At 43.2% G+C, this 12,500-nt stretch overlaps 1 protein-coding gene and 1 long non-coding RNA gene across 2 annotated transcripts in view; one reads left to right on the top strand and one right to left on the bottom strand.

The window, feature by feature from the left end:
• Positions 1 to 12,500, bottom strand: part of LOC308061949 (uncharacterized protein) — a 101,873-nt gene that overhangs the window by 32,774 nt on the left and 56,599 nt on the right. The window contains exons 3-4 of the mRNA XM_080382695.1: positions 12,020 to 12,087; positions 1 to 4,664 (exon numbers count right to left, since the gene is read on the bottom strand). The exon at positions 1 to 4,664 is cut by the window's left edge and continues 32,774 nt beyond it. Of these exons, the coding sequence (XP_080238821.1) occupies positions 4,464 to 4,664; positions 12,020 to 12,087 (269 nt within the window). The 3' untranslated portion in view covers positions 1 to 4,463. The remainder of the gene's footprint in view (positions 4,665 to 12,019; positions 12,088 to 12,500) is intronic.
• Positions 4,661 to 12,500, top strand: part of LOC308061951 — a 22,312-nt gene continuing 14,472 nt past the window's right edge. The window contains exon 1 of the long non-coding RNA XR_013927397.1: positions 4,661 to 12,500. This is a non-coding gene — a long non-coding RNA (uncharacterized lncRNA).

Raw genomic sequence — 12,500 nt, 5'->3', positions numbered from 1 at the left:
CACCCATGGAAAGCCCATTTGAAGCTTGCACGCTCGAATACTGCCATATAGCAGAAGTGCTGGGCTGAGATGACAAAGCTCTACCAGAGCCTCGAGCTTAAACTTGCCTAATGAGGGACAAAAATTCTCCATCCACCACTGCTGTGACCATTTCTCTTCATTCTGTGCTTTGCAATTAGCACATTTAAAAGGGACACTGCTTAACACAAGAGGGGTCCCAGTTCCTCAGGAAATTTTTCTACAGCCTGGGCACACAGGCAAGTGAACGAGGTTTTTACTGTGCCACTGGCAACCTGGCCTGGGGATGCAGGTGCCATTATTTCAAGTGAATGTAACGAAAAGAAGATTTCATTTCAGCTCTTCACATAGAGAAATGGTGGTACAACTGCTTTTCCGGGGCTGAAGCTTTGAGGAAAACCTCTCCAGCAAGCTAAAATTTATATTATTAACCCAAAGCTCTTCCCCTGATCACAAAATCTGCGTTCCTGTAGATGGAAAAAACCCAACCCTTTGTGATACTACTCATGATGAACTCAGCCCTCTTTTGAACAGGCGGGTTGAAACACTTGTAGCAGACCCTTCACAGTCTATCTGACCTGTTAGGAAAGAAGAAAGATAATAAATTGGACAAGTAAATTTGAATTGCAAATAAATTAAAGAAAGTCACAATCAAGGCACTGACATTCCGTAGGTGAAAAAAGCAAGCTTTTGTGCAGGTAAATTATCTACTGCAAATTATTTACTCAGCTCTGCTGTGAAGAGCTCTCAGGATGGGGCAGACAGAAGCAGGTTTGGTCCTGAGAATCAATCTTTGGACATTAAAAAAACGCTGCTGCCTTTTCAAGTGTAATTTATTCAATAAGATGCTTTTTCTTTCAGGATGCTGCAGACATTCTTGATTTTCATTTGTCTTTGTCTGGATATGTGAAATAAGTTTGCCATATTGTCCATTTCATGCTAATTTCTCAATATATTCATATATTAATTTTGGATATGGGATTTGTGAAGGACTCTGCTGACTCTCAGACACTGCTGTTAAAAATGGAGATAAACCTGCTGAAGATAATTTAACTCTATTTCTGTATAGCAGGTAATATTAAAACTAATGGCATATGCAAGAAGCTGCGGTTTTGGTTGGATTTTTTTTTTTTTTTTCACTTTGAGTGCTTTATAACACTTGTGAAGAGCAGTGGTCCTTGGATGGGAAGCGGGGACCCCAGGTTCCTGCTCCACGGTGCTGCCAACACATGTTGGAAGAGGTCCTGCTGGTTTGGGGCTCACCATGCTACATCTCTCGGTTCAGCCTCCCTGTTCCCAGGAGACCTTATATCTTTTGAGGATTTCATTTCATACAGACAAGTAAAACGTCCTCCAAAGGCACGGGTGCCCCTCGATCAGCCCAGGCAGCAGCAATCGTTCTGCTGCTTTCAAGCTAAGTTCTTCAAACCAAGAGCGGAGTGCCGTGGTTGTGGGGTGAGGCACAACATAAAGCCTGGGGCTGGGGTAACACCACCATAAAGGTGCTCCCTGGGACACAGATGCAGGCAGAGCAGCACGGTTTATACCTTCTGCATCTTTATCTTCGAATTTTATGTACACTTCAGGTTGCTACTGGGTTATTTTTAGGTCATTTCAGGAATACATATTTCTGCAAGAGCTATTTCTGGGAGCCCTGCCAAATTGGAAACTGTAGTCACCTATACATCCCCCACAAGCATGTATACCAAACAGCCACTGCCATTCTCATCCTCACTACGCCTTGCAGCCCCCAGGGAGAAGGCACATCAGTCTGCAGGAAAAAAGAGTAAATGTCCCTGCAAGGCTCTGGAGGAAGCAGGCACCCCACAGAGCTGCAGGAACACATCCCTGCTGGAAGCAGCACGTGTGCATCCCTCACCCAGTCAGGCTCTCCCCACACAGACACCAATGCACTGAAAGCAGCAGGAGCACTTTGGAGGTGTGAGGTAAGGGTAAGGGGGGGCAATGTTGGGGTGTGACCCCCACTGCCCCCTCGGTGGATGCAGCGGATGGGAGTTTCTCATGTACCAGGCTGCATGAAGCTGTTTGTCTGATAAGCAGGCCCTGCAATGACTGCTGTAACTCCAGATGTTGTGGCTTGCAGGGTTTGGAAGTTCCTTGTGTTAGAAATATTGGCCTGGGTTTGGAGTCCCGGAATGTCACCTGGGAGCATCTTTCCATTTGTCAAAAATGCATTGGGAAACAACCAGCAAATCTGAGTTTCTCTGTGTTTGGATGGACTTGCAAGGGTTTGAGGCAGCTGGAAAACACAACATGCAAAAGGGTCCCAGGCACTGCTGCTGCAGGTCAGAAGCGTGGCCCCGAACACAGAAATGAATTGAACCCCTTGCAGTTGATTTGAATTTTTTCAGGGCTTAAACCATTCTGTACTTGGTGTAGTAGGGCACAATGTTTTGAAGCGTGGCCAAAACTACAAAGCAGAGTTCCTTCTCTCCCTAATCACCAGCAATGCTCTAGAACTAACAGAAAGTAACTAAATCCCTTTTCATGGCAGCATCTTTTCCTGGCCTGTGTGTCAGGATTTTGCTGCATGCATCTTAATCATGACTACAAAACACGATACTGTCAGCATTACCATTACGGGGAGATTTTTTTTACTGTAACACTGCCTTTTTACTTTATCACAAAAGTATGGATCAGCTAAATTCTGCTGTACGTAGGGGACCAATTTTCCACAAAAGAAGTCAACAGAGAAAAAGAATTTAAATGCTAGATTAACCCCCCAACAAAAGCAATGTTTTAGCCCAATGCCTCCTCGACATCCAGAACAAATCTTGCTAAAAGAGAGTTTTAGAAGGAATCTGTGTCAAAGTAGATCTATTATCTGATAGATAAGTAATGGGTTTCATCAGTCATTTTTATCCGTGGGAAGGGGGCAAAGGAGGGAAGAGGAAAGTGACTCTGTTGGAAGGCTGTCCATTGGAAGCATTACGCAGACAGTGAGATTGCGTGTCTGCATGCAGACTTGAAAAGATACAGATCATCAGATAGCAGCACATGCCTTTGAAAATGGGTCATAAACATTAGAGGAAAGGATACAAGGACAAAGGGAGTAGCAGAGCTTTGCACTACAGAGGTTATTTAAGTGTGTGTATGTACGTGTGCGTGTGCGTGTCTGCATATGTGATAAACAAGCAGGATAAAGAACTCAAATCTGTCAAACAGTGATACTGGGCTAAAGGCTTGTTCATAACAATATTGCTCGACCTCCTCTGCCTCCCTTCTTGAAGCTGTGCTGGGAGCTATATTGCAATACACTGTACAGTCGCATCTAAAATACACAGGGGAGCTGAGGAGGCATGGAGCAATGGGACCTGTACCAGATAATGTGTCTCTCCATGGCCTGATGCATTCCCAGGTGCTGGAAGGCAGCTGTCTGCTCCTTGAGGTTGCCAGCAGGCTCCTGCCCTGGGACAAGGAACTCTCCCTCAGCCAGTCCCATGGCATGCTTTAGAAATCAGCACGGGTCTGGGACAACAGGCAGTTTGGATGCCATCACACCTTTCTTAGAAGGTGACCTTGCTTAGATGATGTGTTTCAGCACATGAGAACTGTAGATATGAAACAATGCCTTCCAAATGAAATGGTGTGACTTGCACCCTGACGGTGGTCCTTGCATCGGCAGCTTCAAGGTAAAACGTGGTCAACAAAAGTCTCTTAGTGGCATACAGATATTTTTGGCTGCTGCTCCCTCCACTGCTCATCTCACACTCACTTGGGAAAGAGTTTAAATCAGCAGTGGCTTCAATAACACTTCTTCAGGAAAACAAAGTGAAGTAGCTGGAATTTAAGGAGCTGGTGAACTGCAGCAGCAGTGGGTTTCTAGAAGCTCTTTGCATCTTGCTGTCCATAGCAGGGCTTTATTCCTCTTGTGAGTCATGGGTGGGAAATGAGAGTCTGATAAGAAAATAAGTCAGTTTGCTCATATTGCAGGAAGCCAGAAACTGAGATGGGCAAATACCCTCTGTGAAGTCCTAATGCAATGTGACGTATCAGAACCACATCATGCTCAAAACCCAGCAGAAATGAAAATGTTCAACAGTTTGAGTTAACTGAAAATAGGGAATATTTCTGAGCTGTTTGCTCAGTGCTGTCTTTCTTAGAAATGTTGCTGTTCCCCTGCAAAATATGTAAGCATGTGTCATGGCTGGAAGGTAAACAGTGTGCACTCAACACTCAGGCATCTTCTCCGTGGAGGGAAAGAGCAGCCCTGCGAAAGACCTCCCACACGCTCTGTGAATCTAGCCTTGAGCACCTGGGCTCTTAAAGGGAAAAACATTTTACATATTGGAGAGCACATGGAGCCCACCAAGCACATGTATGCACATATTCCAAAGTCCCCTGTGTACTTGCCTCTGAACAGATTGGTAATAACACCATGCCAAAAGCAGCGTGTACTGTAGGCTGTAAGCTCAGCCTCAGCTTTATTCCCTTACTTGGCCTTTGCAGTCGTAGAGGGATGTCCCGTCACCAGCTCCATAGCGGCTCAGTCCTGTTTCTGTGCTTATGGCCTTTTCATCTCTAATGCAGTCATGCAACAAAGTGCAAAAGATTGACTCCAGTTCTTGGAGCACTGAATTTTTGAGACATCTGATCCTTGTAGGAAAGAGAGGAAGGCTTTCTTTCTGGAAAAAGGAACACAGTGAAAAAATCACAGGGCAAGAAGTAGTTTTATTTGTTCTTCCTGGGCAACGCTGGATGTAGGAAGAGGCACTGGTCTCATGGGATGTGCCAGCACACCCCAACCGAGCAATGCCCAAAGAGAGCATCCACTGAAGACAAGGAAGCCCCTGGCAGCCGAGGCAGAGGACGGGTGGGCTGGTGAAGGAGTGTGCTGCCCTGGGGTGAAATGACACCCTGGGGGGGGAGCAATCTGTGCCAGACAATTTGTATAAATACCGTAAAGCTTTCGTGTCTTCTTCACTCCCAGGCCCTTCTCCCATCCTGCTGGTTATGGCGCAGCCCCAAGGCTGCTATACGAGTATCAGTGTCCTGTAGATCGTTCACCAGATGTGAAGAGACACAGCGAGTTGTGCCCATGCCAGGCTGGCTGGCTTAGCTGCAATCAGGCTTCTCCAGGAGGTGACTGCAGAGGGACTCCAGAGCTTCTCTTCATCTTCCGCCAGGTGAACGTGGCAGTCCTCAGACGCAGCAGGACCACTGTGAAGGTGCCACACGTGGGAACCGGGATTAATGCACACTTAAGGCATTGCATTTTCCTAGCAGATGGGCTTCAGCACCACTTTTAAAGCTACTTTTAAAACAGTGAGTGACATAGGGAGGTTACAGAGCTACAGAAGAGCTTCAGACTGCTATTAATATTTTTATTGCCGAGTGCAGTTGTCCTACTTTCAAGAGGCAAGGCTGATGAAATTTATTGCTATATTAATAATCTTCATCATATCCTTTTTTGCGGATCCCTCTTGCGTGTTTCTTTAAAACCCATGAGATCATCTGCTGCCTGCTAATGGAAAGCAGTTTATTTTGAAGGAGGATGAACTGACAGATTTTTGTTCCCATGAACTGTATAAGAAATCTAACAAACCAGATGCAGATGGATCAATACGGGCTGTTCTTTATTTATCACTCCCTGTCTTCCTCACTTTATTTTTATGGCTATTAAAGATGCTATCATTGATATACCATTTTTGACTGTCTTTATGTAATGTATACACTGGACAATGCTGCCATTCACATTCAGGTAAAACGCTGGGGTATTGAATGACCTAGGAAAGCGGTACAGGCTGTCTTTCATTTCCACAGCACTGGGTTTACCCAAGGCTGGATCTCTAGCGAGTAACATTTCTGTTACACTCCAGGACATGCGAAAACAAAAGTAAGTTTGATCTTTGCCCTGAGTATTTCTACACTTTCAAGTGTTCTTGAGTTTTCCTTTAGGTGGGACTTTAGCCAGTGAGTTCTTGGGCTCTCTGCTTCATTAAAATCATTCCCATTGGGCTTGTGATCACCAAGAAGCACAGCAATGCTTGACTGCAGCCCTTTGATGGTGCAATTTCAATTAAAACTCACTGTTCACTACAGATGAGGAAAAGTCACGCTCCAAATCATGACATTTTGTCACAAGTAAGCAGCTGATGGGAGTTGGGTGAATCTGAAGCATGATATGGCTTATCCTTGCCTGCACTGCCTGACAGCATTGTGTCAGCTAATTTGACTGTCAACAAGAGAATGAAACTTGCTTGCAGAATCATGGGTATCAGAGATAAAAGCGTCTATCCTGCAGTCCTGATTGTAGCTGCTGGGCAAAATAGTCACCCACAAGCCAGTTTTAAATGATCCACCCTGAGTCTGATAGCACTCTGGCGATGAGAAACCAAATTCAGCAATGACTACTCACCCCACTACTTGGAGAGATTCACAGCCTGCCATGTACTTTCAGTTTAGGATCTGAAATCGGTCATGGAAGTCTTAGTTTTCCAGGCAAGTCTGCTCAGCTCCTGTTAAAAGCAAAGAAAAGGAGAACCATGTCCCTACATTTATCAAAAGCAGCTTCAGCTGTGCTCCTGCAGCAAGACTTGCCTCAGATGTTAAAATGAGAATGTGACACACTTGTACGTCTGGCACCAGGTAACTAGTGCTGTGTAGTTGGGAAATCTGGTCTATCTAGGCAGCCTGTATTGATTGAGGCAATCCTTGCAGATTTAGTAAGAAGAAAATTCATCCCTTTGCCCAGCTAAATCTGGGATAAACAGGTGGAAATCCTGGGCTAAAGCTTTACAATAGAAAGAAATATTGTTCTAGTGACTCAATTTGCTAAAAACAAATGGTGTGGCATTTTAATTGGAGCATCTATCTCTAGCAACCCAGCACCTCTAATCACTTTCTCACCTTTACATTTGAATGCAGTGAAGGCAGAGGTACTGCATTTACAATTATAGCAGATGACTTCATCCCTCTGAAATGACTTTAAAAGATTAGAATTCATAGATTATTTATTAACTCTTAGTGAATGTATTTCCAGAATGGGGACAACATATTGCATCAATGTCTAGTTCCACAGTTTAACTATTTTAATTAAGAGGGAAGCGTACACTGCTGTAAGGAACTCAGCCCACGTACCGCTGTGCAAGGTTTTTTCCTTACTGTTGCCTTTCTGGCACAAAGCCTTTGTTCCTTTAAAGTGATGCTACTAACAGTGATCATAACACTGGAATCTTCCTGTGATAACTCAAAAATTACAGTTCTAGCTAAAGCAAGGCTGTTCAGTCAAGCCATCCAAACCAGGCAGCCCAACAGTTTAATTGACCCTTTTTGATCATGACCACCTGACTCCCAGGTTGGCAGAGAGATGTGTGACAGAGTGGCACTGGCAGCTTAACCCAAACACTCCTGCTGCCTAGATAACAAAAAGCCATCTCATTAAGTTCATGACAGCAACTGCAGCATATCCAGAATTGTTTTCCTCCGTGGCCGAATTTTGTAGCAAATCTCTCCCCTACTAAAGCCTTCACTTGGTTCCTGGGTAGTAAACCAGCATGCTTTAGAAGTGGTAATAAAAAGATGAGATGAGCATAAACACTGTGTTCCAGACTTCCAAACTGGGTGCCAGTCCAGATGAAATATGAAGCTGTCTACGGCTTAAGCAGACAGAGTTTTCCAGGGAAGGCTGAGAGGGATCAAGTAGCTGAGGAGCCAGACCCATCCGCTGCCGGAGGTATGCTGGCTCCTTCCAGCCGAACTGGGGACCGAGACACAGGTCAACACTGCCCCAGATGCCTGTGGTAGCTGATCAGCACCAGCATGCTGCCAAGGCACAGCCTGGGCTCTTCTCTGGGAAAAGGTGGGCATCGACGTCGGGAGGCAGAGTGAACTGCGCTGGGATTAACTTTGACAACGTGTTGTCCCAACAGGAAAAGAAAACAATGTAATTTAGATGCTGTCAGGACAGAATGTCACCTTTAAAGAAACGGAGATCTAATTATCAAGATATCGTTTGGAAGACCTGGTATGGAATAATTCACAGACACAGTGAAGAATTAAACCCTTTCAAAGCCATGTAAAAGTATTTTTCCTCTATTTCTAATACTTGCGATTTTCAGCTAGGTTAAATGCATCAAGCTTAATCATTGAGCATTTAAAAACACGCGACATAATGCTTTTAGGCTTGGTGTAAAGTGTTATTACATGCTAAGATGCTAAGGGCTACTTTCATCTCAATGTTCTGATTCATTAAACGACTACAGTTCTGTGGTGCCATCCTTGAATGATAAGGCATATCTGTGAAATGCAGCAAGAATTCACAGGATAACACTTATACGATTAGGATAATTTGAAAAGCACAAGAACTAAGAACCAGAAAGAAGACCCATCAAGTTCACGTCAGGCTATTACAACAGGACTTGTTCTGTTAAATAACGAAGTTGCTTTTTTAAACTCTTGCAGTTCACTTTTATAGTGGGGAACTCAAGAGCGAAGGTATTACCGGGAATCACTAAGCTGGCCTGAATAGCTGCCTTAAAGCCTCATCAAATGGAGCATGAGACTCGGGTTCCAAAAATACATCCGTCATTTTACAGTAAAAAGAAATTTCCATCTGGAAAGGAGCTTTCACAATTCACTGAAAATTCGGAAATGGAAGATCCTGTTCCAGAAATTTTCACCATCCTTAATTTCCTCCTTTTTTCTGGACAAATGATTTTTGCACATTTGGACAATGGTTAGGACAGGCAGTCAGATTCGTGCATACTTATTAAACAAAGTGCTAAACAGCTTCACGGTTAATCCTTTGCTGGTTGCTACAAATAAAGGTAACTGCAATGCTGGAAAATTACAGTTAATTACAGTTAAGAAAGGCAACTGTGTACTCTGGTCCTGCTTAGTTTAAACTCTCATCTTTTCTCTGGGCCAAATCCCAAAATCCTTTTATGCAGTTTTTTATTTCCACAAACTTCCTTTATCTTCTAGCTTAAATTCAGTGCATGCAACATAACGGCTGCTGAGATGGAGTTATGGGGCATGCTGGGAAAGGAACTCTGAGCTAGCAGTAATTTGCATGTTTAATTAACTATATAATCAGGACACTTGGGCAAGGCGCTTTTTTCCAAGGAAACATTCTTCACCTGGATATGTGCCATTGTCAAACCCAGAAACTTCTTGTGGAAATGTATGTGCCTCCTGAGTCTGGAGTGGAAACTTCGGCCTCAAAGCAGAGAGCAGGACACGTTCTCCTCCCACCAGGCACCCGCAGGCATCCGCAGCTGCATCTTTTGCCTTCAGATGGAGGAGTCTCCCCACCAGTCCCTTCCACGGTGGAGCCATGTCCACTTCTTCTGCCCTTGTCCACATGAAGGAGACAGTTAGCTTACTGGGAGAGCTTCTCCCACTCGGTGATCAGTACACGAACCTACAAATCAAATGCTTGGGAAGCAGGTTCCAGTCTGAATCAGGTACTTTGGGGGTGTGAATGCAAATCTCTCATGGTCCAGATGGCAGCACTGGACTTTTGGCTACTGGGGCATGCCCTGTTTGGGGAAACCATCCCCACTCCCTCCCCTTTCTGATGACCAGGAGAGGATCAGGCTCTTCTGTGGAACAGCCCAGCCATGTGTGCAAGTTCTTCCCCCCACGAAATTCGGAGCTAAAAAGCCCAGGCTAAAGTATTCTTATTCCTCCTAAGACAACAGCAGATTAAATGGGATGAACTGATCGGCTGTACTTCTTGTAAAGTTATCCCCAGAGATAAATGTACAATGTTGTTACGGAGGCTGTGGTGGTGTCTGCAGCGTAACTAAGGCTGACAGACTGCTTGCATGTGGGTGGCTGTCTTCTTTCCAGCTGTGACCAGCTGAATTATATCACCTGTCCCACTTGATATATTAGGATATGCCCAAACTCAAGATGCATGTTGCTGCAATAGGGAAATTAATGTCCACCACTGGAGGCAATTAATAATGATTAGGAGCAAAACAGCAGGGTTAAATCTGTGCATTTAACAAAGTGTTCATACAGCTTTTTTATATTATACTTCAGCCACCGGGTTCTGTCAAATTTCTGCTCCTTTTTGGGGGGACTAGGACAACCTTATCTTAATTAATGTGCAAACTTAGTTGAAATGTCAAAGTTGTTTCAGCGAGACATGTTTATTCATTACTTAATTCCAGCTTCAGCCCCAGTAGAGGAAAGCATCAAATATGTCCACGTGAAGGAACCTATAGAGAAAAATGTTAACATCCATTTCTGTGTCCATTTTCATTCAGAACAGCACAGCTCTAGGTATCCGTGTTTGAAGTTGCTACATCTCTTTGATTTCTGGACTCCTCAGCTAGTACACTAAAAAGCAGCAGCAAATTGGCACATGGAAAATTTGTAATGCTCAGTTTAGTGCAAATCCTTAATTACCATAGAAAATGGTGAGTGATGGGTTATTAATTTCTCTTTTGTGGCCAAAACGTGATTTCATATATGAATATTGGGCATCTAATAGAAACAGGATGCTCTTGCATATTTTATACCTCCAGGATACAGGAAGGCTTGTGGTATGCAGTGCTTTTTGAATCTCTGTAAGACAGCTCACAGTCCTGCCAACGCCAGGCATTCCAAAACTGATGATTAAGATTTCTAAAGTCAAGAATTTCCTTTTATGCAGTGTTAATAATGGTGAGATTCACTAATATTCCCAAGATTTACAGCATCCATAAGTAGTCACAGTTCTTTTATCTGCCTTTTGATTTTTTATTGCCTTTTTGACATTTTCACACCTTTCCTTGAAACTACAAGGACTTAAATCTTCGTGTGGAGAAATCTACAAACTAAAGAAGACTACAAGACTAAGAAAAACATGAGGATTGCAATAAACTAGGGAGAGTCTGCAATGGGGTGTATGACAGCAGGTAAAGGACTTCATTAACCTCAAGATCTACCTCAAGTCAACTTTATCCCTTTGTTGCATTAGGCAACAGTTTCCATCAACACTGAGGGACAAAGATCATAGATTTCACCAAACCCAAGAGCCACCCTGGGCAGTCGGGATGGGATAGGGACAACAATGGGGAACCACATGCAAAAAATCTTCATGATTATTCACATTTTCCATGTCAGCTGTATCTTTCCGAGTTTCATATGTGATAAAAAGGGTTCTGGGACTAATTCTCCATTTTCATGCCTGTGAGCTATGGTTAGGTCATTTGCAGAATCCCTAAAAGTTTGCCTTCAGCCACATGCTCTGTAACTTCAGGCTCAGTATAAAGATAATGCAGAAACAGTCTTCCAAATGACAACTTCACAAGTTCAGTACTGATACGTCTCACAAGTCCTGCATGTTCATCATATGCACACTGTCCAACTTAGGTTCTGCATGCGAATGAAAATACAGAAATTCTTTTACTACTTGTAGATAGAGGCTCGTCTGGAAGTATAAGACACTCACTAGCCTTAAAAGTGCCTTCAGCCACAACCTAATGGTTGGTAGGAAAACCACTTTGTAACTGTGAGATGTCAGATTTTGAGGGAGGTTTGGCATGCTTTGCTTGTTTTCACAGTGGATCAGCACAATGTTATTTAACTGACATTCGGTCCTGAATTGTCAGACTTCACTTGCCGGGAAAAATGTACTTCTTTGGTGTTTATGATGATGAGCAAAAGAAGCCATACAAAATTCATTTCACTGAAACTAATAAAATAGTAAAGGAGGAGAGATAACCTGTCAGATTACTTGAAACATATCCATTTCTGGGATAGTAATAAAAAAATGGAAGTAAAAATAGAAAAGGAGACCAATAGGCCATGCCAAATGAGCTAGGCAGACAGCAGAAGTGCTTAGCAGACATGACACCGCTCTCATCAACTTGGCCCGAGAGGAGTATTTGCTATTAGATGTAGACTCCTGCATAAAACATGGTGGTAAAGATTACTCTGAACTGGCTCCTTCTTGTGAAGAGGGAATGGTACTGACAAGACAAATGGGGCTATATCTATTATTTCAAGACCAAGAAGAGAGATTTTGAAGAGATGAGATACTGACCCAAGACATTTCCTCTCCTGTGAGCAGCAGGATTGTCATCAGGGCTTCCACATTCAAGCTGTTGTTGCCTGCACAGAAAAGTGATTATTTTTAATGACTACGGCAATATTAATTGAAGAAGAAATCTACTCTGGACAGTGTGCTAGTTTTGAAGAAAGTAACTGATGATAGATAGGAGCCAAAAAAAAAAAAAAAGAAATTCAGGAAGATAAATACATCTTTCAACTGTATGGAAGGAAATCTTGAATTGCTTCAAGTATTCTAACCTAGTTATCTGTACCTAAAAGTCTAGGCTTTGACATACAGGGCAAAACAACCAAGTTGTATAAATCTTAACAAGGTTCCATGATAATAATGATAATAAAAATAAAAATAATAATGAATTTAAATCTTCTTGAGGCAAATTGATCTCAGAGTAGACCTGCTTTTTGTGACAGCTATCACCATGAATCCATGGGTTACCTACTTTGTCCCAAGATCT

Source organism: Falco punctatus (assembly GCF_963210335.1).
Source record: "Falco punctatus genome assembly, chromosome: 4".
In the NCBI taxonomy this organism is placed as follows: domain Eukaryota; kingdom Metazoa; phylum Chordata; class Aves; order Falconiformes; family Falconidae; genus Falco; species Falco punctatus.
This window is presented reverse-complemented; position numbering and strand designations above follow the sequence as displayed.